Genomic DNA, 25,622 nt, shown 5'->3' on the forward strand with positions numbered 1-25,622 from the left:
AGCGTCCCTGCCGAATTCCTTTTTAGAAGCTAAAAATTGAGTTAGACAGCCATTCAAAAAAGCCCTCCTCCCTCCTTTTTTTTTCAAAAGTGAAGGACGTTAAACATGTTTTTTTACTTGGTCTTCTTTCATGGTTGGCCACACAAAATGTACACTGTCTGCTAGTATCCTGTATCAAATACTAAAATAAAATAGTTTCTCATCTCTTTACCAAGGCCACCTCAATATTTTGAATAAAATTGTATTAAATTAATATAAATTTTACTTGATTTCACATCAGAAAAACTCAATTTAGGAAGACATTTTCTTTGGAGGACAATTAATTTGCTACCCTGATTTTTAAAAAGGAGCTTACTGCTTCCTGGACATGAATAGCCTTTTGTCAAGGCTGATTGGGGCATAAACAGCGGAGCAACTGGAATGTGACTAAGCATGCGAGTCGCCACTCGTGTGTGTGGTCTCCCATTCAAGTTGCTTAGGATCACGACTCTCCGGCCTTCAACAGCCCCTCCTGTTTGTGTTTAAATTTTTGTTGGAATTTTAATATGTATCATTTTGACTTGTGGTCAAAATTATACTCAAATCTGTCACTGAGGACACAGTATACTTTTGACATCAACAATAATTTATCAGAATGAAAATATCCCTGTTAATTGGACCTACTGAAACCATATTTCTCCATCGATTGGGCTTTTCGCCGGGTATTGGTGCTTCTCTTCTTGTTCTAACTTCATCCTTTCATAGTCCGGATGATTCGTTTTGAAAGTCAGTTTCCAGAGCCGTGTACCCTTGGCTCGATGAGTGCCGAGCACGCTACGCTGACTGTCGCGTTCGAGCTCCGTCATCTGTCGTAAAGACTGCGTCATCGTCGTTTCGGGAGTCGACAAACTTCTCGAGTGTTCATATTTCTTGAAGCCCCTCGGCAGAGCAATAGCTCCGCTGTCTGTGATTGGCGGTACACGCATCTCACTGCGAAGCTTCAGCTGTTTGAAGTCTTTCAGTTCTCGCACCGAGCGAGAGATGGCGAGGTCACGGCGTTTTTGGTCCTTGATCATTGGCACCTCGCTGAGGAATTTAACGAATGTGTTGTCTTTCATTTCGGAGTGGGGCGGGATTTTGATCGGGTACATATCCGCGACTAACTCCGGAACGCTGCTCCCCTGTGAGTCGACACGATATCCAGCGCGGCTGCTGAAATTCCTCCAGACATTACTGTTGTACTGCGGATCCCACCTTGGTGGAAACGGCGGATATTTTCGCCCGCCCTCGATCCAGAGACGAAATGGATCCGTGGGCTTGGGTTTAACAGACTCTGGAACGAACGTCCTCAGTTTGTGGTTTATCGCTATATTGGTGCGAGAGCGAGGCGGACGCTTTTTGGTCAAGGTCTGCTCCTGCCTGGGATGAAACGCAGTCCAGCTTTGGAATTTATCGCCGTATAAAGTGTCTCGTTCTTTCACCAGAAGTGGAGGCGAGTCCTCGTCGAAATATCCACGCCAATTTGCTGTGCTGGTCGCCATCTGAAAAATGATCATTCATAAAATAAATAAAATTTAAAACAAAATAATTCAATTAATGAAATCACTCTATTCTGAAGTGAAATTGCTAGAACTTAATAACAATTAACATTAATAAAGACTCAACCAAATCTTATGTTTCAAAATTCCGAACGTAACTCGAAACATCGTCAAATATCCATCTTGGATAACTTTCCGTATGGCGCCACCACTTTTTCACTCATTTTTACAAAAAGGGATATCTCATTAAGGTAAATAAGAAACTATATTATTTCATATCGAATGAAAAAGTGGTGGCGCCATACGGAAACTTTTCCTCGGTCTTTGCAGCCATAGAAAATGCACCGAGTAATCTGCATGCACCAAGGTACAAAGTGTTGGATTGTATTGAATTGAACGGGCTGAGCTAGCTGAGTAAAGTTTGTGCAGCGAGCTTTGACCGACACATATTTACTAAAATATCATTAATCTTCGATGTTAATTCGAAAAATAGCTACATGTTAATGAAAACAAAGTGGATAACTTTAAATTGTAAAACCTTACCTTGACTCGTCTGGACAAAAAAGATGAGATTTTAAAGCGTTTTCCTTCTACATGTTGTTGTGTTGTTCGTCCATGTTGTTTTCGCGAACTCAACCAACCTCATGTAATTTTACTGGATCATTCGAAACATTCGTAGGTAGAACAACGATAAAACAAACAATAGTAAAGCAACACAATTTTGTTGTACTTAAACATAAAATCAAAAAGTACTAAAAAATAAGCATAGATCAATACAAACAAATTATTTTATTGTATTTTGTGGTCAAATTATTGTTAATACGTAATTGTTTGACTTCCACTATCGCTAATTGACCCCCGTTTTAATAATGGAACATGCTAAATGGCTGCTCGGCAACGTCCGTAATCAGATTTCCAGTATTGACAAAAACCGACGCAGTGCTGATTAATTTTGTTACTCCTCAAGTTTTGATGATTAATATAATTAAATAACTCATGAAGTAGATTTTCTTTTGATGTTTTTGTTATGATGATACAACCAAACGTATTTTAATTTTTATCTTAAGTTTTAATATAAGTTTAAAGAAATTATTTGATTTTTACAACGAGTATAATATTATTACTTTAAAGGAGTAACAACAGTAAAAGTAACAGCATAAAAGAAGCCCATCACCATTGGCTATCATTTTGTACATGATGTACACCTGTGGTTTATATTGATATGATGTACACCTGTATGTAAAGAATGCATAGCTACACGGTAATACCCGAGTGAACAGTTACAAAGCAGTAGACATGGCAAAATTCATTGATGAGATATTTAGAATGGCGGCTCTTTTATTGAATTTATCTTCAAAGTCGGCTGAAAAGTGGTAAGCAATTCATTGTCGTCAGTATAACTTATATATACTATACTTTATAAATACCTTTTATTACTATTTATTAATATTACTCAACTTCAATCAACACAAATCTTGCCTTCGCAGCCTTGCATCTTAAAAAGTGTAAAATAATAAAAAATTGTTTAATGTTTTTTAATATTGTTGTAGGCCTCACTTATGTCTGTCTACTAAATACGGATTCTTTCTACTTTATCAGTTCATTCATTGTGCACTGTCCCTGTTGGTTCATTTTTATTGTGTACACATGGACTGTCCTGGTTTTTTTCTTCTGGAAATACTACTTTAACCCTAGTGTTTATGATCTGTATTTACAAAATATCTGATAATTGTACTTAAAAGTGAAAAATTTTGGCACCTAGTTTCTAAATTTCCTGTAGGGGTTGATTGTCAAACATAAATGAATCAAGCAACATTAGGCAACATGATTGAAAAAAAATGTTTTAACATCATCGGTAATAACCTAAAATTGTAAATTTACCAATCCAGATAACGATGTCCGAGTTGAGTGCCAAACACAGAGCTCTGAACGTCTTACAGACCTTGACGTCAGATCCCAGGAGCCACTCCATCAAGACTTCTCCAAGACCTGATCTATCCGCTTCTCAAGAGATCCTGTCCGGCAAGTATAGGGAGCTTGCTACCTTACTGGCTACTCAACATGTGGAACGTAAAACTGTCTCCCGACTTCAGTCTGTGGATTTAGTGTCGAGTCGCCTAGGAAATGCTCAGAGAACACGGTTTTACCATGACAACCAGAGGAAGGCATCACAGAGAAGACAAAGAAGGAAGGCTGCTCAGTCTGAGGACAGCTTCCCCGAAGCGGAACTCTCATCTTGCCTTAAAGAGAGGAGCAAGACGGATTCAACTGAAGTCAAGATTGTCGAGTTGCAAGCGACTCAAAATACAAGTGTCAAGAATAAAAGGGTCTCGTTTTCTGGGTCAAGGGCACAGTTATGCGTTGATGGGTATGCATCGTCAAGTACTGATGTATCAGATACTGAAGTGATAAGGAGAATTCTTTGTAGTCCTCGTAAAATCATCACTGAGGAGGCCAACACAAGTTCGGCAAAACAAAACCTTTCTCCCGCTAGGAACAAAAAAACAGTACCATCCAAAAAGAAATCTCGCAAACAAAAGAGATCTCCCAAACAGCCTACTAGCAAGGGTGATACTCCAGCACATGAATCTGAGACGCTCAAGATTACAGAGTTCAACCACTCAGATCACAAGCTGAACAGTTCTAGTAACCCTGATGTCTTGTCGTGGCTTAAGGCAAAGAATAAAATCATAAGAAAGCAAAAGCGAACTGAGAAGAAGAAAGAACGTCTCGAGCAGCTTGCCGAGCAAAAAGTCGCCGAGAAGAAGTCAAAGAAACTGGTGGAGTCAGAGGAAAAAGTCACTGAGTGGATGAAGGTGAAGAAAGTGGAGTCCATCTTACAACGACGGTTCGAGAAAAAGATCCTAAGAGAAAAGCGAGAATCTCAAAAGGACCTTGTTGGAACTTCTCCTGATGGAGCGAAAGTGGACTCACTTAAGACTAAACGCGAGAGTGATTCTCCTAGGAATCGGAAATCGTCCTCGAAAGAAAACATTGCTCAGAAGAAGGATAATCTTGAGGAAGAGCAGCGGCATCATCTTGTGAGGAACTTGGAGGCGGAGAGACTCCATGCTGAGGAGAAGAGACAAGCCAAAGACGCACGACGAAGGAGACTTCTTAAAGAAGCCCAAACCACACCTGGTTCCAAAGGACCTCATCCACGACCTCCTTCTGTCTCGAAGAAACTCTCAAGCTCTGACTCTAAGAAGGTGAACAAATCCATCTCTGAGGCGTCGCCAGAAAACAATCCAAAATCAAAAGCCGGTGGAGACAAATCTAAGACAAGCCCATCGTCAAACCCGTTGAAGGGAATGACTTATGAGGACTGGCTCAAGCAGAAGCAAACAGATCAACACAAACAGGCAAAGGACGCTAAGAAGCAAGAAGTTTGTGATCCGGAGCTTGACGATCTGATTCCGTTACTCGCCAGGAGACGTATTGAACAGATCAAAATAAGGGCGACCCGTGTCGACTCTGGACTGCGTAGGTCGAAAACTCCAACGAGTCTGGAGAGTGATCAAACAGATAAGCAGAACACAACGAACGGAGAACGACCGTACACCTGGAAGTCACCTACTGATGATTCAAGTACAAAACCGGACACTAAAAAATCAGGGGGGTCTGCGAAGCGTAAAATTTTTACAAATACAGCATCAAAAGAAAAGTTTTCAGCAAAAGAGTCGGATGAAATCCAAACTAGAATGGCAATTTCAATGCCTGATGTGATTAACTTTGTTGAACGGCCAGAACCACAAGGTTGTGAAGGCACTCAGGAGTTTCCTTGCCAAAGTCCCAAAACGAACCAATCAAATAAGAACCCTGATGAAATTAACCAATCAGAGACCACTTTGGGCAATTCAAAAGTCACCTCGGCCAATGTAGAGGCAGAAAACGAAAGCTCCAGTTCAGATGGTACAATATTTCTGACTGAACCTGAATCTCTCAAAAAATGATCACAACCAGCAAATTTTAAAACCATATTTCAAATTAAATCCAATGAAAATTCATTATTTCGTACATATTCAAAGCTTCCTTAAAGGCACTGGACACTATTGGTAATTACTCAAAATAATTATTAGCATAAAACCTTACTTGGTAACGAGTATAAATGGAGAGCTGTTGATAGTATAAAACATTGTGTGAAACGGCTCCCTCTGAAGTTAAGTAGTTTTTGAGAAAGAAGTAATTTTCCATGCATTTGATTTTGAGACCTCAGAATTAGACATTGAGGTCTTGAAATCAAGCATCTGAAAGCACACAACCTTGTGCGACAAGGGTGTTTTTTCTTTCATTATTATCTCGCAACTTCAACGACCAATTGAGCTCAAATTTTCACAGGTTTGTTACTTTATGCGTATGTTGAGATACACCAAGTGAGAAGGCTGGTCTTTGACAATTTCAATTAATGCACTGCAGCTGTTTTTTCTTAATAACTTCAGAGGAGAAATAATGCTTTTAAAGTTCTATTTTTTTGCTAAGCAGTAAATATTGCAGCTTGAAATTTGTTTGGCTGAATTTATACAATTGTACAAAGAAAATGTTAGAGATATATTTTACTTTGAAAGGATTATATTTATTGTGTTTTCACTTTGTTTGATGTGAGGATTGTTTGAAATACATTTTCAAAATTTCAATTGTGACTTCTGTAAAATTGTTTCATTTGTACATGTGATGGATTATATAGCATTTGCAAGCCATGTCCCAAGTCGAAAGAAAACACTGTTATTGTTAATATATATTTGGTTTGCGATAACACCATGTGTGTATCTACTTGCCAGGTAGAGTTGTTCTTAGGGAACTGTCTTGCTTTATTCTACTGCCGTGGAGTAGATAATCGGAGGGTCGGGAGACTTCTCAGTTCTGAAAAGAACTGTCCTGTTTTTTAACTATTACCAGGGCGGATGGTATAGAAATTAGACTGGACTACTACTTTAGCTTATAGGATCGTAATTAACTGTACTGCCGCGGAGTCAGTTCTGAAATTGGTCTCAACGTTTCGCCTAGCTTGCTCTAGTCATCGTCAGGAGACTGTTATTGGTGTAAATGCATCTAATATTCGTTTTTTTATATAGCGCGTTATACATCCTACAGGGCGTCCCAAAGAGCCTAAACATACAGTATTTCCTGCAAGGTTTGTGGGATTATGTTTGAGTTATAAGATCTTCTCCTTTTAACATACCACCCCGTAATGGTTTACAAGGTGCTGTGGTGCTACAAATCCAGCCAGGAACACCAGGGAAAACCCCTTCTCTTTTTCGATAAGTGCACTGGGTTCTTTTACGTGCGCTTACACAACACATGGGACCAATGGCTTCACCGTCCCATCCGAAGGCGAAGCAATGGTTAAGAGTCTCACAAGGGTCACGACTGGGACTCGAACCCATACTCTGCTGATCAGAAACACCAGGGCCCAATTTCATAGAGCTGCTAAGCACCAAAATTTGCTTAGCATGAAATTTCTTCCTTCATAAAACAGGATTATCAACTAAATTTCCATTTGTTGGATATTGCTTGTTACTGGTATTCAGCTGTTTGCTTATCCAGTTTTTATAAAGGAAGAAATTTCATGCTTGGCAATTTGTTTGTGCTTAGCAGCTCTATGAAATTGGGACCAGAGTTTGAAACCTATGCCATGACACTTCCACCTACACAGTCAACCCTCCAACTGTCTGCCAATTCAACACTGTGGTTTGGTTGAAACATTGGCCATCAACTATTTTTAACCCGTTATGACCCCCATTTTAGCAAAGAAAAACAAATGGAAACACAATTTCTTGGCATTTATATTCCACAATTACTGAGCTTTTTATTTGAGAGAATTCTCTAAACATGCATTATTATGACAAAAAAACATTATTTCTACAAACTACTTGAGATACTTATGCATTTATATAAAATACAAAGACATCATTAATTCTAAATGGCTATTTTGTTTATATCTACGATAAACTTAAATTTTGTTAGATCAGAAATAAGTTTTGGCTCACCGGATATTTCTTACAAATTGTTATCTTTGAATGAATAATTCATGTATCAAGGCCTGACCTTTGAACTCTTGCATGTATAATGAGCTATGCAAATTATATAAGTTCACAGCCAAAGGGTGCGTTCGTTTAGGTTCCCTGGGTAGACTCGCTCTGCCCCGGTACGTTCGAATAGCGTAGGGGCACCCGGGTCAGCCCCCAGTGCCCTGCTTGTGGAGTGGGTCACTTGGTGGTGACCTGAGGTGCATGCCGTCACCACGAGAGGGCGAGTGTGATGTTCGATTAGCTCTTGTCAGGGGCTCACCCGAGTGAGCACCGCGGGGTAGACCCACGGAAGTTAAACGAACGCACCCTATATTGGAGGCATGAACCAGTCTTTTACAAAAGTTCACGTCAATAATTTGCATATGCATGAGGTTCAAAGGTCAGAGCATGATGCAATCAAATATTTCTGTGACACTGACAGACAAAAAAGGTGCACCTTTATTAAAGGTAAATTGTTTTAGTATGTTTTTGTTGGCATCTCTTAAAAATGTTCACAATATTAAAACTGTTGTACACTTTGTTTAAAGCATAACTCTACTGATTTCTCCTGGTTTTGAACGACACTGAAAAAAAAACTGGGGAAAAACCCCACAGATATTTATTATTCTTTTTACTTCAGCTAGGCATCATTGTGACTTGGAAATCTTCCAGCTAAAATAACACATTGTCATTGATAAATATATATAAATACAAGTTTAAACCCATTACATCAAACATTTCTATGTGTTGTGGGTTATTACATCTAAGAACAAAGGTTTGGTGGAGGGGGGGAGGGGGTGGAGGGCACACAACTTTAATGACTTACAAATTACTACACATATCATGATTGGGGATGTACTGGTTACCAGCCAACAAAAATCATGTCTTCGTCTGTTATTTATCACTGGCCCCCTGCAACTTTCTAAGCACTTCTCAGAAACACTCCGGGCTTCTAACGAAATGCGCTTTAATTTTGTTGACGTCTTAACTTTCTACACCTTAAAAGTAGAGCCTGCTCATCGTTAAAGTTTAGACATTTTTTTTTATCACATAGAGGCTATGCATGAAAGAAAATTTTTAAAATTTTACATTCTCTTTTTTTGAGGCATACACATTATATGTAAAATTTTGATTAAGGAATGATCTGTATTATATACGTAAAAATATTGCTGCACGCCTCAACGAACCAAAAAGAGCTGCAGATCAATATTTTGATTTGTAGAGAGTAAAATGAATAATACCCGGGAATAACAAGCGCTGTACCTTTAAATCTTATGCGAATGAAATTCACAAACAATGATAATGAAAAGTATCACAAAATGCCATTTAATTACATCGATTTTAATACCATTGATTTTAGTGTCTACTTTTACAAGAAACATTATTTCAAAGTATCACCCACGTACAAGATGACCTCCCTCTGAACAAAAAGAGTTTTATAGCACGTGACAAATACCATCTTTATAAAGTTTCAACGACTCTCACTGCCTTTAAAAAGCACTTACCCAAAACCCCTCAAAATCCAACTGCATGTTTTGTTTGATTCTGTGGGACCGAGGACTGCGGTAGTAAACTGATTATGCTTTACATGGGATCAGGCATACCACCATAACCAGTGTCCAACAGTTTGAGTTAGTGATGGTGTTGGATTTTCTAAGAGTAAGGAATGATGATTCTAAAAATTTACCCAACAGAGGTCGGGGTTGAATCCATCAGAATTCAACAGATGGGATGTTTTTTCAAGTAAGTATTTAATCGTGAATCTCATTTGAATGTCTGGCAAACTGACTCAACTCAATGGCAAATGCAGATGCTAAATGTGACAGGGGCTCTGACTAAAGGCAACATCACATGACTTTTTGGGGGGGAGAGATCAGGCACAGTTGTCGAAAAAGTCTGGTCCCTTCATGCCATTACGATACAGGGCAAACATGGTCTAGGTTCTAGACTTCTTTAAGGTTACTACGTAACATTTCCAAAATCATCTACATTAGATAAGTCTGGTGCACCACATTTAAGACATGCAATTCCAGTACTCTTGAGTCAGTGCACATGACATTGTCCAAAAGAAAAACTTGTTTCTCAACTCTCTAAATACTCCCTTTTTATCTCAAGCAATCAAAATTATCGCATATCTTACTACGAAACGACAAAAACACACGATTCAGATCTTTGGCTTTGGCCCTAAAACTTTTGAAGTCAACGCTAAACTATACCACTTGTTGACCTCCATTAGTACAAAAAAAAATGAAATGGCAATTTCAGGAATTTTCATACACTGGCCAGGGCCCATAAAGCTGTTTAGCAGAAAATTCTACTTGACTCATCGCTCCTCACACCACAGCGTGACGTAGGAGTCGTCTTGCGGTTGGTGTCATGAAGGGCATCCGGCTGTGCGTCTACGCTCCAATACTCAAACTATGTCTAGAAATCGCTTTGCTGAGCAAAATGTGCGTGGGGCACCCAGCCACAACAACGAGAAGTTAATGTAATTTTGGCTGATAACGTGTTTCTGTTAAGCAATACTTTTCTGTGCTCGGCAAGTTTTTTGTGCTTACAGGCTTTAGGAACATCTGGCCCTGGTACCAGTGGAAGAACATGAAGAAGACATGTATTCTTAAGCACTGGCAGGGAGACAGTTTTAATAATTAGGACTTTTTGGTATAAACTATTTTGTCATTTCTTAGAAATGTACAAGAGTTGATTTCAACAACCGAGACCCAATCGTGGAGAGCTGCTTTAGCGCTGAAACAATTTTCTGCTAAGAAAGAAACTGCTAAACATTGCTAAAAGCCATGTGAAATACACCATTTCTGACTGGTCCCCCTTTCATTTCTGCTAAGAAAATAGAAATTCTCCAGGGAAAAATTCTGCTCGACGACTTTTGACACACATGTTATTCAAAACCTCAAGTCTTAAGTTTTCTTGAAAAAGCTCTTATTGAGCAGCTTCTCGAAAAGTTTCAATCGAACTCTGTTTTTAATTTGTTTTTAATAAACCCTAAATCGGCTAGAACCCGTGTAGAACCCTCTTCTGTGTATTGTTACAGACTGCCAAGTTACCAGACTAAACAATGATATCACTTACTACAATAATTTATTGGTCTAGTTCCTCATCTTCAGAGTCCTCCTCTTCCTCTGCTGTGGCCAGCCACGTCAGCCATTGGTTTACCTATCGAGGAGATAATAATAATAATTTTATTGACATCCACAAAAGCCGCTAACCGCCATTTAAAGGTATCATTTGAAACAGATACAACTATGTATAGATGTATATTTATAAAAGTTGAAAATAGCAATTAAACAATAATTGATAAAAACATTATTTTAAATTGATAAAATAAGTACACCGAAACCCATATATAACTTTTGAGGGAGTGTTGGCTCTTAAAAGAGTCGGTGTGGTCTTGATGTTTTGAACAGTATACTCTGCTAATCTTCAGTAGAAAGCTGGAATGCGAACCCAACACTCCCTCAAAAGAGAATTATTACATGGCTGTATCCACAAATTTACGTTTATTTATACTTTATTCTTATCCTTTACACCATGCAAAGCTTCAAACATCACAGCGAGGGAAAGTAAATTTTTGTGCTTACTGTAGCAGAAAATGTTGCCAATGTGCAACGTATTTTGCAGGTTAGCAGAGAAAATAGGCAGCCATATTGCACGTTCACCATGGATTTGCATTGTAACGTCATTTATTTTTGTGCATTAAGGCACCGGAAGGTTAGCATGCTTTTTCATGAGCTTACGATTAGCAGCGCTATGAAATGGAAAACCGCACAGTAAGCACAGAATCCGCTAAGCAGCTCTTTGAAAATTTGTTTGTTTAAATTACAGATTTTGTTTCCTACCTGAAATAGAGCCTTTCCTTTGCCTGGGTGTTCATCTGTGATGTCCTCTCTCCACTTCAAGAAAGCCTCCTCTTCGATCACCTCAAGATTGTAGAAGTTGACGAAGAATCGCAACAGCATGCCTGGGAGATCAAATCCAAGGAAAAGACAACGTTACAATATTATTACGGTCTGCGGTAACACAAGGGCTCCCCCTTAACACTAGCCAGACTTTACTATGCTTAGCAAATTGTCGTCTTTAATGCAAGAGCATGCCTCAACAAATTCAAGCCTTGGTTAATTTGAGCTTTTAGTTGTTTCTTTTTATTTATATTTTCTTCAACTTACCTTTTGGAAACTCGCTGTTGAAGCAGTGCACCTGCAGAGCATAGAGGGCGCTAAGCTGTAAAGCGACGCTCTCGTGTACGAACTTCTGCAGGACAGGTTTGAATTTCTCCAGCAGGTTGCGCTCTTTGTCAACGAGGGCTTTCTCTGGGGCGAGGGCGTGGTCAACCCCCGATGCGAGGGTCGTCTGAGAAGTCACAAACTTGATGATGCTGAACAAGAAATAATGTTTTATTTATTTATTTGGATCTATGAACAGGGCGCAATTTCATAGAGCTGCTTCAAGACACTGGGGAGGATTTCACAAAGAGTTGAGACTAGTCTCGAGTTAGGACGAGTAGTTAGGACGATTTAACTCGTCCTAACTTAGGACTAGCCTTAAGTTTTGAATATCTCCTAGGACTAGTCCCAAGTTAGGACTCTTTATGGTTTATTTTCAACAAGACGGGTTTTGTCTGACGCTGAGCGAAGCCCAGCCCTAGTTATAATAATAATTAGTGGATAATTTTCAATCTTACCTGGTGGCGAGTGCGTTGATGAAGCCCTTGTCGGTGTGAAGCTTGGCCGGAATGTTATCTCGGATCCACTTGTAGAGGCTCGCCGGGTTAGGGTCGGTCGTAATCTGCTTCCAGATGTCCGATTGTACTCTCAACAGCGGAAACAAAAAGCTCAGACCCTGTAAAAAATAATAATAATAATACAATTGCTTTTATTATCAGGCATGATTTTCACTCCTGGGGAAACCGCTCATTCTCTCAGTCTGGTCCCCATCACTCCCCATCAAACTCAGAAAGGAAACTTCCTTCAACCTGTTCAAGAACCAACTCACAAGCCACCTCTTCACACCAGCTGCTTCTCCTTCTGTTTATTTTGTTTAATTAGTTCCTTCAGTTGTTAGCTTTGTTAGGGTTCCTGCGCCAGAAGTGTCACCTGTGACAGACATGGCGCATTGCAAGTTCCCTTTATTATTATTATTTATGATTGAGGTTTATTTTTCTACCATTAGGCAGTACAACATTCGGTTAATCTTAAAGGCAGTGAACACTATTGGTAATTACTCAAAATAATTATTAGCATCTTACTTAGTAAAAGCAAAACTTTGTTCACCTTGTCCTCAAGAATGTCCATCATGCGCTCCTTCCTTTGGTCGATCTCAGGGAGCATTAACATCATATTCACCTTGCTGGCACCTGGAGGGGGAAGAGGTTGAGAAAGGTAATTCGGCATATTAGACAAGTCTGACGGGTTTAGCCGAGTAGTGCATATTTGTAGTATACTCCCCGGGGAGTTGAGATGGTTTGAGGAATGAATAATTGGCCCAAATGACCAGGGGTAAAAACGTTGGAGCGCTTTGAGAAGCCCTTCGGTGTGAAAAGCGCGATATAACAACCGACAATTATTATATGTATATATTTTTTTTTGGGGGGGGGGTGTAAAAAAAGATGGATTTCCTGTTAAAAACAGAGAAATCAAATCCCTGTAGAATCTTAAAACTTACAGAAGAGATTGACCAGCCACTCCTTATCCTGCATCTTGTGCAACTTCTGAAGACATAGGAGGAACAGTGGATAATAGGCGCCAGACTCCAAGGGCTTAGCGATGTCTCCCAGACAGGCGACGTCGTCCATGATCGCCCTGGCCGCGTAACTCGCCATGTGGGATTTAATGAAGGCAACCTCGGCTTCCAGATCGGCCGAATGCTCAAGGAGAGATGTGAACCCCTGGATTTTTTTTTTTCAATTAGAGGAGTGAGAATTAATTTAAAGGCACGTTAGAGAATTTGTTTTTGCTATAAAAAACAGTTACTGGCAGTGTAAGCACTTTATATGAACATAACGCTCACTGAGCGAGGGCACTAATGTAAAGCGCATTGATACGGTTATTGTCAAATGTGCTATATAAGAATTGTTATTATTATTCCATTTCTGTGAGGCAAACTCTACGTACATCCACAAACTGCAGTGATGTGATCAGGCTCTGCTGCTTCAACGCCGTGATGAGTTTGCTGACGCTCTCCCGTTCAGCGTCTCCCTTGGCGACAGCGTTGGTCATCAATTCACACATCAACGAAGAGACGTGCTCCGCTGGTACTCGCAGGTCCTTCCAGCCGTCGGTTGCCGCGGTCAGGTCATCAGAGGTCAAGTAGGTCTCAAGCAGAGATTCCTGAGAGGGTTTCAAAAGGGAAAAGTTTCCAAAAAAAACTTTCAACGTCTTTTACTCATTTCTCAAAAACTACAGCACCTCAGGGGAACATTTTTACCCTCATTATACTCAAACCGTGTTAGTTTATATGTAAATCTATGGACATTGTGTGTTTAAAAAGTATCCAGACCCTCTTAGGGAAGCTTTCTACCATTATTATCTTTAAACCGTGTAAGTTTTACATAAATCTGTGGACATTGTGTTTTGTGTTCCATAGAGTACCCAAAGCCTTTGAGCAGATCTATGAAATCGGACCCTGGTCTGGCACCCGGACTCACCATTGATTTAATCAACTCTTCCTTGCTCGGTGCCTGCTTCTTGCTCTGTTTAGCTTTCTCCTGCCCGGTACTCTGTTTAGAAGCCAGTGGCGGAAAGCCAGACTGCAGGTTAGCGGGCGGGGCCTGTTGGGGCGGGGTCGGCTTGGAAGGGGCGAGGCTCTGTGGTTGAGACTGGGTTTTCTTGGTGCTGGGGAACGTCATACTGGGGCCTTGTGGTTTTAACATCATCGAGCCCGAGTTCATGCGAAGATTAAACTAAGAAAACAAAAAGAACAATTAATAATTTAGGCTCAATTGTTCATCGGAGTCGGGAGAAAATAACAGGAAAACCCACCCTTGTTTCCGCACGTTTCGCCGTGTCATGACATCTGTTTAGAATAAATCCGTAATTCTCGATATCGAGAATGGATAATTGTTTTAATGTTTTTCTCAAAAAGTAAAGCATTTCATGGAATAATATTTCAAGAGAATTCCTTCGCCATTTCCTTCTGTAAACCCTGTAAGTTATTTGTAAATCCGTGCATTTTTTGTTGTCTGTTCCGAAAGTGTCCAATGGCTTTATTAACGAAACCTGTTTACAAGAAACATCCAAAAACTCTTTAAAAGCATTTAGATCTCTTTTCCGGGTCTGGTACCCAGGATTACCTGATCCGAGTTGACCTTGCCCATACGTTGAGGTTTATCCCGCTGGCTGGGCATAGAGGGTCTCTGATTGAGGTACCCGCTTCCTCCTCCTTCCCTTCCTCCTCCATCCCTTCCTCCTCCTCCACCATTGTCCTTGTTCATCCCCTGTCCCTGCTGGTACATCTGGTTATGAAGACGCGGCGCCTGGTTGTTGTAATTCCCCTGGTATCCTGCACAATTCAATTCAATTCAATTCAATTTGACGTTTATTCCACTGCTATATATTTGGTTTGCAGTAACACCATGTGTATTTCTACTTGAGAGTTTGTTTTTTTGGATAACAGTCATCGATTTCACAAAACTCTTCCTAACTTATAATAAACTGAGGACTTAGGACGGGTCCCAACCCTGCACTGTAGCATGCAGACCTTAAGATTAATCCTAAGTTAGGACGAGTTACTCGTCCAAACTCGAGATAAGATGAGTGCTAACTCTTTGTGAAATCGACGGCTGTCTACCTAATTCAATTCAATATGACGTTTATTCCACTGTTACATATTTGGTTTGCGGTAACACCATGTTTATTTCTACTTGCCAGGTAGAGTTTGTTCTTTGGAGAACTGTCTTTCTTTATTCTACTACCGCAGAGTAGATTAATCAGATTTTTTAGGAGACTTCTCGGTTATGAAAACAAAAAAGAACTGTCCTGCTTTTTAACTACTACCTGAGCAGAAGGTAGAAAATCGGCTGGGACTTCTACTATCACTAATAAGATCGACATTAACTGCACTAACGCGGAGTGAGCTCTTAAATTTGTCACAACCGTTCGACTAGCTTGCTCTAGTCATCGTTTAGAATTGAGAAGTCTCCTGAAAAATCTGAAAAATCTACTCCGCGATAGTAGAATACATAGCAAGACAGTTCTTAAGAACAAACGCCACCTGGCAAGTAGATATACACATGGTGTTACCACAAACCAAATGTGTATTGATACCTCACCATGCAATGCCTCAAATCCCATATTCTACTCTTTTTGGAAAATAATTCAATATGAGAACAGCAGTACATAGAAATGTATGAAGAGCACCAAGAGTGGATACAAAGTATACAAAATTAATATAGTGCTATAGCATATAATCAACAAATAACTAGGAATGAACCCACACTCTGCTGATCTAACACTAGAGCTTGAATCCGGTGCTCTTAACCGCTCGGCCGTGACACCCCACTACACATAATGCAGATGAAAAAAATACAAAGAAATTAAGTACTAGGTTAACTAGCGACGACAATTAAAACTTCTTTTTGGCGCTCCCCCGGAACTGACCAAAACACTTGTTTCATAGAGGATGATAGTCTAACCTTGGTTTTGACGATCCATATTTCGTTGTGGATTTCTCATCTGTTGCTGTTGTTGCATCATGTAGTTTGAAAATGGCTCCATCTCAATAGTGCCGGGGCCCGTTCCAACTTTTCCAGCTGAAAATATTGATTTGAATTTCTTCATTTCAAATTCAGTTTCATTTATTTTGGGCCCAATTTCATAGAGCTGCTCAAGCAGAAAGTGTTGCTCAACAATTTTGGCTGGTAACCATGGTCTGGTATAATTGAGCTATGAAATTTGGCCCTGGTAGTGAAGCCTTGCCTTGGATCGGTCGAGCTGGTCTTTGAAAAGTGTTCTGTAACCGTTTGTAATAAACTGCATATGGGTAGAAAGATGTTGTAAAAGTAGAATACAATGATCCACACAAAATTGAAATTGCGTGGTTTTTCTTTTACTTTGCGAACTAACACGATCGGCCATTTACGGGAGTCAAAAATTTAACTCCCATAATGACCGATCGAGTGTTAGTCGACGAGGTAAAAAGAAAACCACCCAATTTCGAGGCATATTTGAGTAGATAATTGTATTCTACTTTCACAACATCTTTCTACCCATATGCATTTTATTACAAAAAATACCAACTCGACTGATCCAAGCGTCGTGTTTATTTAATCACCGTGGTGGGGGTGGAAGGTAGGGGTGGAGGGACGGGTGAAGGTAGGGGTGGAGGGACGGGTTGGGGTAGGGGTGGAAGGTAGGGGTGGAGGGACAGGTGAAGGTAGGGGTGGAGGGACGGGTGGGGTAGGGGTGGAAGGTAGGGGTGGAGGGGCGGGTGGAGGGACAATGGGGGTAGGGGTGGAGGGACGGGTGGGGGTAGGGGTGGAAGGTAGGGGTGGAGGGACGGATGAAGTTAGGGGTGGAAGGACAGTGGGGGTAGGGGTGGAGGGACGGGTGAAGGTAGGGGTGGAGGGGCGGGTGGGGGTAGGGGTGGAAGGTAGGGGTGGAGGGACAGGTTTCGGGTAGGGGTGGAGGGACAAGGTTTGATGCCTAGTGGGAGGGGGGGTGTGGGTTACTCACACATTGTGTCCTGTAGAAAGATATCATTCATTGCGCCAGCTCGCATGTCCCAAGTGCCATGCATAGCTCGATCACCGTTCAGTGGGCCAAAGAAATCACCATGAGAAGAACGACCGCCGTCATGCGACATGCCGCCGTCCTGGAAACAACAATCAAGCAACAAAACTTTATTGACATATATGTGACATTTAATAATAATAGTAAGAAGAAGAAGAACACTTATAGTGCGCCGGTATCCACCACAAGTAATGCTCATGGCGCAAGGAAAAAAAACAAAAAATAATGAAAAGCAGCTGTTAAAAAGTGGGTTTTGATCCTCTTTGAACTTATGACTAGAAGACATGTTACGGATATTAGACAAATGATTTGTTTTGTGCAAGTTGCCTTAAAAATGTGGGCTACGAATCAACTATTTTTTCAGGGGCCGTTGCCACCTACTCCTGCAGCTAAAACAGGGTTACCCCCTTTACAGTGCATATATACGGATGTAGGCTTGGGTATCATCCATCAGAAGGCTGGCTGGTAGAGCAGAAAGCACTACCTCCCCAACTTTATGTAGCAAGTGTCACAACCGGGTTTCGAACCCACACTCTGCTGATCAAACACCAGAGCTTGAATCCGGTGCTCTTAACCACTCGGCCATGACACTTCCACAAGACAACAAAACTTTATTGACCATGTGACATCCCACCAATGTTTACAAAAGGGCCACACAATAAAATTAGTAATAACGGAAATTTTTGTCCTGCGCCATATTTTTCCGAAAGACACTCCTAGTACATAGAAAACAGACCTCTGCTAATGACAGTACTGTATAGGCACTGGACACTATTGGTAATTACTCAAAATAATTATTAGCATAAAACCTTACTTAGTAATGAGTAATGGGGAAAGGTTGATAGTTAATACATTGTGAGAAACGACTCCCTCTGAAGTAACGTAGTTTTTGAGAAATAAGTAATTTTCCACGAATTTTATTTTGAGACCTCCGAACTAGAATTTGAGGTCTCAAAATCAAGCATCTGAAAGCACACAACTTCGTGTGACAAATTGAGCTCAAATTTTCACAGGTTTGTTATTTTATGCATATGTTGAGATACATCAAGTGAGATGACTGGTCTTTGACAATTACCAGTAGTGTCCAGTGTCTTCAGGCTAAGTTTGAAACAATTATTCAACTTACCTTATAGGCTTCCTGATGGATTTGGCGTAATGTCCGTGGTCCTTGTACGATCAGAGAATGACGAAACTGCCACTGTCAGGGGAAATGAAAAATAGATTATAAGTTTGATCCGAGTTAGAAGAAAAAAAATACAAAAACTATTTTGTTTTTGGTGAAAAACATGTAAGGAAAATAGAAAACTGTGAAGTCATTTTGTTAAAGATGTTACTTAATGTTAAACTATTTCTGTGACGCCACTCTGTTGATGACAGTGTAGATTATTTTTACAAATCTACACTCAACTGTAGATTCATTACAAATTTACAGTTAATTGTGCAAACTAGTGATAGTTCAACTTCAAAATGACTGTCTTTCTAAAAGTAACATGATGTAAAAAACTCAGCGGAAAACATGTTATGTTTCAATGTCCTAAAACATTTTCCAGTAAAACAATTTACTAACATAATTTTAAAACATTACTGTAATAAAAACCATTGGACACGATTATGTTGCAAGCACTAAATTGTATACTCACAAATTTTGCAAAATAGTTATGTGAGCAAGCGTCGTTTGACAAAGTACAAAGATTGGAGGAAATAGTTCAAGTCGGAGAATAGACTCTAACTTCTATGTGTAGATTTGTGACTACAATGTACTTGCCTTCGGCTCTTACATTCTATCCACTAATCTACACTTTCTCGTCTATTCTCCTTATAAATGCTTTGTCAGATTTTTTGCCCAAAAAATAAAAAAAAAATTGTTTTTGTGTGAATGGCATTTCAAAGAGTATCACACGCTCTAACGAAAACAAGTTTAACTTTTACTTTTAATGGTCAGGAACCATGACAACAATTTAAAACGTTTCTTATAAAACACATAAGAATTGGTCACGTGATATATTGTCGGGATCCCGACAAAAACTAATTTTGAGCACTTTATTTCACTGCTACTAATAATTGGCGGACTTTTTCGAGCCATGGCTCAAATGAAAGCTTGTAACTTTCTCGACCCCCATCAAAATACCTATTGAAATTTAAATTAAAATTTTTGGGTCAAATCGGCAAAAAATCTGACATAGCATCTTTAACTGAATTGAATTGAAAGAGAACATGACGATAACTTACGTTGTTGCGACGTAGCTCCAGGCAATCCTGCAGCATGAAGCGAATTCGGGCTGGCAGCTCCGGATTCTCGGAAAAACGGTACATACGGTCAAAATATTGATCCATCCAGGACTGCAAGAAGGAGAAAACAAAAACAACAACATCAACAACTCACACAATTAGTCAGTGAAGTTATGCAAATCAGTAATTAAAGGCAGTGGATCCCATTGGTAATTGCTCACAATAATTATCAGCATAAAACCTTTCCCTTATATAGCAGAGAACAATGCTAAGCAAAATGTCTCAGTTGCTACTAAAAAAAACATCATTTGCTACTCAATGTTAACACAATTTGTTCAGTTGAAATATTTTGCTATGACTAAGTGCTGGATGAAAGTGATCCTTGGAATTGTAGAGATCACAGGAAAAAAAGTCACAAAAATTAGCCCTCCCCTATAAACTGTTGATTTTTATATCAGTTCCTCATAATTAACCGTTTCATGATATGTTCTCTGCTGACCGGAATACCTAAGCCCAGAACCAGCATGAAACAGCAGTAGTGCACAAACTGTAATGGGAGACTTTCTGGGACGATAGAGGGCAGCAGACTTACCGGGTAAATCCATTGTTCTCAGAATTATGCGCATGTTCAGAACTACGTAAACAATGCAAATTTACCCGGTATGTCTGCTGCCACCTAGCGTTGGAAAGTCTCCTATTAATATCTTACACAGACACACAGACACACAGACAGTACAACTGACCAACACACAGACAGCTTTTTGTACTCACCCGTGCCTTGTCATGGTCAAGTCTTCGACCCACTGTATTTATTATCTTACACAGACACTCGAGGTCCTCCGCCTTCTCTCGAAATGACTCGTTGGTACGCTTGAAAAGCAACTAGAATAAGGAAAGGTCAAATGTCAAAGGTCATCAAGCTTGAAAAAATGTAAAAAGAAATCAATGGATTTCACCATCCTGTATAGTGGAATGGCTTCATATGGTCGGTAAACTCAATGAAAAAAGCTATCGGCCGGTGTTTATCAACGTACCTGTTTAATGCACCTATGTAGAATCGACTCGTGGAGCATGTCGAGTTTGCCCAACTCACCTGTCGAGATCCAAAACACGAGACGAAAGTTAATAACAATTAAAGTAAGGGTTATAGATTAATTTTTTGTCACTGCATTTTTGTAATTTTTTTTATAATTTTATATTTAGACATAATATACACAATGATTACAAGTTGGCCAGGGGCTGTCAAGGTTATCCAAAATAATAACAAATCTGACATCTAAAGATGTGTACCACCAGACCCCTGCCAATGATAAAAATATCATTATATACTCAATTATAAAAAGGAGATTGCACTCAAACACTATTAAAACCACACAACATGGATCAGAAATGCCGATTCATAGGTAAACAAAGAGATACCGTCACCTGTGAAAGTTCCAGCTGAATAGTGTCTACTTGCGGCGAAAATGCACACACAAAATTGTTACAGTTTTTTTTCACAAGAACATTGAATTCATTAGGGCTTTGCGTTTTCTGGGAATCATCTTTCGGGTACCTGATATCCATTTTGAGGGGTTACCTACCGATGAACTGAATGTTTCCCAGCATCTTCTGTTTGGTAATGTGTCGTTGTTCCTCCTCGTCCTGTGTGAGGCTTCCATTTTTGTTGTCAAAGGCTAGAGAAAATAATACCAATTAAACAAATTAAAACACCATGCGAAAACACGCAAGTTGGGACAAGTGACTTCGTTCAAAGAGATTCAATGGTTGAGGGCGCTTTACCTGCAAAAGCTTGAGTTCTGTTTTCGAACTCATCCTGGCATTTGTTGATGAGAAGCCGTCGGAAAGTCTGCAAAATAAACAAATCAAAATTGTAAAATTCATAGGTTAGACCCAGATAAAGTTCCCTTACATGGCTTTATCATAAATTTAGTATGCATGGGTTTTTTTTTTGGTTTTTTTTTTTTTGGGGGGGGGGGGGGGGGAGGGGGAGGTGTTCGGCACTTCCATAAGATGGATTTAAAGGGGTCTTAAGGAGGTTAAACCAAGTCTTACTCTGCCGTTAGAGCCCGGGGGCTCAAAGCTAGGTGCGTCCTCATCCAGGCGTTTACATAACTGAGCGTACACTGTACTGTACTTGGGTTCTTCCAAGGCTTTGTCGAATATCTGCAAACAAACAAAATACAAATTCAAAACATTGGAGAAAATGATTTTCAAATCTGCATACAAAATTTAAAAGTATCCTTTCATACCCTTTCTGCTCCCCCCCCATCATGTTGCTCATTGTTCCTAAACTTAAAATTGATATACATGAGGTCTATATTATGCCAGTGTGCTTCGTTGTTGAAAGGGCAAAGGCACCAAGGCATCTTTTCCCCGCTAAAGGGCACCCCATAAGGACATTTTTATATTTCTACTGGAACATTTCAAGGGAACCAAGGGCAGTGACCAGGGGGGTAGGAGGCAATCGCTCCAGTCTGGATCGTTATTGTATGGTCTTATCTTCATTTGAATTAATGAATTAATGAATTTGTAATGATTTTTGTATGAATTGTTTACAAACTTTTTATACTTTTCAGAAAAAAAAAGTTTTTTTTCGAGGGAGGGGAAATTTTTGATTTTTTATACTTTTTTTTAGGGCAAAAAAGAACGGGAAGCGGTTTAAAAACACATCCTTGCTTTCTTTAACTCAAACTACTTACGAGAAGAATGATCCCACTGAGGACTTGTTTGGAGTCGATTCCTATGTTGATTAGTTCGAGGCAGAGCTTGTCAAACTTCTCTGGGGTCAGCTTGTTTAAAATCCTGCACAGAAACACAAAAGAAGAAAAAACTGGAGTTAGAGACATCATAAGGACCAATAAAACAAGCTAAATGGAGATGGGCTGGGGTCATTTTCACAGAACGAATAGGACTAGTTAGGACTAGTCCTATTATATTAAAAACGTAAGGCTAGTCCTAAAGTTAGGAAGAGTAAATTGTCATAACTGGAGTTAAGACTAGTCTTAACTCTTTGTGAAATCCACCCCTGGACACACTGCCCGAAGAAATGACAGTACATGGACAACAAAAATAATGGAATGGCAACCAAGAACAGGGAAAAAAACAAATGTAGAAGACTTTGTTTACAATGTCTTTCAATGGGAGAAAGAGAGAAAATAGTTGTCTGGTACCTACCCTCTAACACGTCTGAAGATGTGGTTGTGTCTCTCCTGCCCTAGGGAAAACTCAGGTCTGTGACCAGCACTTGGGGGTACCCATCGCTGTGGGGCCCGGCCTCTGCTACCTCGGTTTCTACTGCCGTTGTCGCTTAACAAAGGTTCATTGTAGCTACTTTTGCTGTGGGAACAACATTAACGCCCGGTTAATATAATAATAATGCCCAGTCAATATAACAAACATGCCCAGTCAATGACATTAATGCCTGGTCAATATGACATTAATGCCTGGTCAATATAACAATAGTGCCTAGTCAATAAAACAATAATACCAGGTGGATATAAGTATAACTAAAAACAATGCCCGGTCAATATAACAATAATGCCCTGTCAATATAAGGTAAACAACAAACAACTTTCTTTTTTTTTTTTTCAAGGAAATAAGAAAGAAAAAATGCAATAATATTTTGTTCAAAAAAAGGAGGCCTCTAAAAAGAATGCGGGCAGGGACAGTAACATGTTTTTCACTTTCGTTTGTCTGCTAATGCCCTTGTGTGACTTACTTTGGGTATTGTCGTGGTGTCTCTTGTTGCCTTCGCTGAGGGAAAGCTTGAGAAGCACCACCTACTTCTCCCTGGCCTTCCACTTTGTCTAGTATCGATCCACTCTTATAAACAAACTAACAGAAGTCCCCAATACCTACAGTAAACAACAACAACAATCAATTCAAGAGCATCAAAATTCAAGATCTGGTGGTTAATCGGAGTGTGGGTACGAATCCACGTCATGTCCGTTTGCATTGCACGCCGTTCACTTATAATGGCGCGCACGCACTTCAGCACTGCAACATCCTTTTTTACAGAATGGTTTAGCCCAACAAAAAAATAACGCGTTTGCAAAGCGATGCAACAGGTTCAAAATATAAACCTGGGAATTCAAGTTTTTTGTCCATTTTTCTTCGAAATATTTCCTAAATGGTGTTTTGAGTATTATGGTAGGCTGCATTAGACATTGCGGATTAAGTTCGTACCCTCCAGAATTTGTGTCATGATTTTTGAAAGTGGTAAAAATTGGGCAAATCTGGTGACTAGCTGTCGAAATTGTACGAAATTGTACGTGTTGACCAGATTAACCGTTGCCGCTCGAACCGATCTCGTAACCCTCCGGCCTGGCGGAAGGAGGAGGGTTACGTTATCGCAACTAGTTCTGGTTGTGACACTGACATCAAATTCACATCAAATTCGCGGATAACTTTCCGTATGGCTCCACCCCTTTTTCACTCATTTTTACAAAAAGGGATATCTCATTGAGATAAATTAGATGCTATATTATTTCATATCGAATGAAAAAGTGGTGGCGCCATACGGAAACTTGTTCAATCCAAGTTGGATTGTTTCTTTTAGTCAAGCCATGGCGGTAGAATTACCTCCATGGTCAAGCCAAACCAAACGAAAAATATTGACAAACAAAATTTCAATTATAATCAAAAGGGAGTATTCCTTTGTCGTAAAGAAAGGGTTAATTTAAATCTACAACAATGGAGAAAGACAATAAAAACATAAGACAAAACTAAACAACTTGTGGTGGGACAGGATGCAGGGCTGAAGTTAGTGCACATTTTGCTACTACACGACAAGATTTCCAACGCATGCAATTCTTGCGTGCTTCGCCAAGCTTAACAAATAATAAATTAAACAATCTAAACACTTCTTACGCAAATCAACAATACATCATAGAATAAAATACTCAACTATCATACAAATAGATGTTCTAAAACTTAAAAAAATCATCGCAAAAACGGCTTTTTTAAACAAATTTCTTGAACTCACCAGCTAAATAATAATCCTTGTTGCAGTGCAGTGTGGAAATCTTCGATGGTAGCCTGTAGCCGATGTGACATAGGAACCACGTTGTGCCGTGCAGGAAACACACGGGAAAGCGCGTCATGCTTTGCAATTCAATCACAAAACAACATCCTTTCTTGATGGCAGGATACCAGCCAGTAATCAGAGGACAATGAATGGGGTTTAAAGGGACATAGAGGGCGCGCTTTGCGTTTAGTGGAATCGTGATTCACTAATTTTTCACAGAAGAATGACTAAATTAATTGTATTACACCTTCGATGGGTTTGTACTTAAGTAAGGGATGTAAGCTATTTATATTTTATAAAAACAACAATACAACATCTTTTCTTGGCAGAATAACAGACAGTAGTGAGAAGACAATGCATACAACAGCCCTTTTTCCACAAAAACGCTAAGCTTACACCTTGCAATCCAATTCCATTGAGCCTATTAATTTTTGAGAAAGTTGCAACCTTTGGGCCTACCCCTTGTGATTTCATCTATGATGCATGAGCCCTTTTTAACAAAAATGCAACTAGGCTCACCCCTCGCAATGTTATCGTATTTTTAAGCATACAAAAAAAAAATGACGGAAAAATGCAAGGTGTTCCCCATTGTGATTTTATCAAATTTCAGCAAATAGAAAGATGCCAGGCTTAATACCCCTTACAAGTTTACAGTCCATTTTTTCATAAAAGTTAAAGAGTTACTTCTTATGATTAATTTTTTTTAAATCAAAATTTCAGTTTCAATTTTGAAAAAAGCAATTGATTAAATGTTTCAAAGCTAAAAACTCAGTGAACCTCCTGGGTCAAAGTTAAACACATTTTGAAAAATGAAAAAGATTCACCCGTTCTCTGGTTAAGTTCTGTAATAGCCGCATTTATTTTTTAGTCATAAACATATTTTGCATACAATAATATACAGAATCATTGATTATGATGTCACTGGTTAGGGATGTAAACAGTTATTTGTTGCAAGCTAAAACTTTCAAATTTTTATACAAACCATTTGCATACAAATAAATTATAAAAAACTTAAAGGCAGTGGACAATATTTGTAATTACTCAAAATAATTATTAGCATAAAACTTTTCTTGGTGACGAGTAATGGGGAGAGGATGAT

The 25,622-nt window shown here is 39.5% G+C and overlaps 3 protein-coding genes across 3 annotated transcripts; 1 reads left to right on the plus strand and 2 right to left on the minus strand.

The window, feature by feature from the left end:
- Positions 1 to 383: 383 nt before the first annotated feature.
- LOC117304950 (testis-expressed protein 52-like) lies at positions 384 to 2,140 on the minus strand. The gene is made up of 2 exons (XM_033789596.1): positions 2,061 to 2,140; positions 384 to 1,520 (listed from the first exon to the last, which is right to left on the minus strand). The coding sequence occupies exon 2, from the start codon at positions 1,518 to 1,520 to the stop codon at positions 660 to 662; it is 861 nt and encodes a 286-aa protein (XP_033645487.1). The 5' UTR covers positions 2,061 to 2,140; the 3' UTR covers positions 384 to 659.
- Positions 2,141 to 2,802: 662 nt separating this feature from the next.
- Positions 2,803 to 5,614, plus strand: LOC117304936 (cylicin-1-like). Its single transcript, XM_033789579.1, has 2 exons — positions 2,803 to 2,890; positions 3,407 to 5,614. Exon 2 carries the CDS (start codon positions 3,413 to 3,415, stop codon positions 5,468 to 5,470), a length of 2,058 nt encoding a protein of 685 aa, XP_033645470.1. The 5' UTR covers positions 2,803 to 2,890; positions 3,407 to 3,412; the 3' UTR covers positions 5,471 to 5,614.
- Positions 5,615 to 8,029: 2,415 nt separating this feature from the next.
- LOC117305391 (eukaryotic translation initiation factor 4 gamma 2-like) lies at positions 8,030 to 24,084 on the minus strand. Its single transcript, XM_033790261.1, has 22 exons — positions 24,079 to 24,084; positions 23,216 to 23,331; positions 22,672 to 22,833; positions 22,197 to 22,299; positions 21,550 to 21,660; positions 21,277 to 21,343; positions 21,078 to 21,170; positions 20,529 to 20,587; positions 20,266 to 20,376; positions 19,495 to 19,605; positions 18,392 to 18,463; positions 17,209 to 17,347; positions 16,170 to 16,286; positions 14,829 to 15,037; positions 14,184 to 14,438; positions 13,651 to 13,866; positions 13,202 to 13,424; positions 12,811 to 12,893; positions 12,222 to 12,379; positions 11,707 to 11,915; positions 11,380 to 11,501; positions 8,030 to 10,696 (listed from the first exon to the last, which is right to left on the minus strand). Exons 1-22 carry the CDS (start codon positions 24,082 to 24,084, stop codon positions 10,622 to 10,624), a joined length of 2,817 nt encoding a protein of 938 aa, XP_033646152.1. The 3' UTR covers positions 8,030 to 10,621.
- Between the last annotated feature and the right edge of the window lie 1,538 nt (positions 24,085 to 25,622).

Source organism: Asterias rubens, chromosome 22 (assembly GCF_902459465.1).
Source record: "Asterias rubens chromosome 22, eAstRub1.3, whole genome shotgun sequence".
Taxonomy (NCBI): Eukaryota; Metazoa; Echinodermata; class Asteroidea; order Forcipulatida; family Asteriidae; genus Asterias; species Asterias rubens.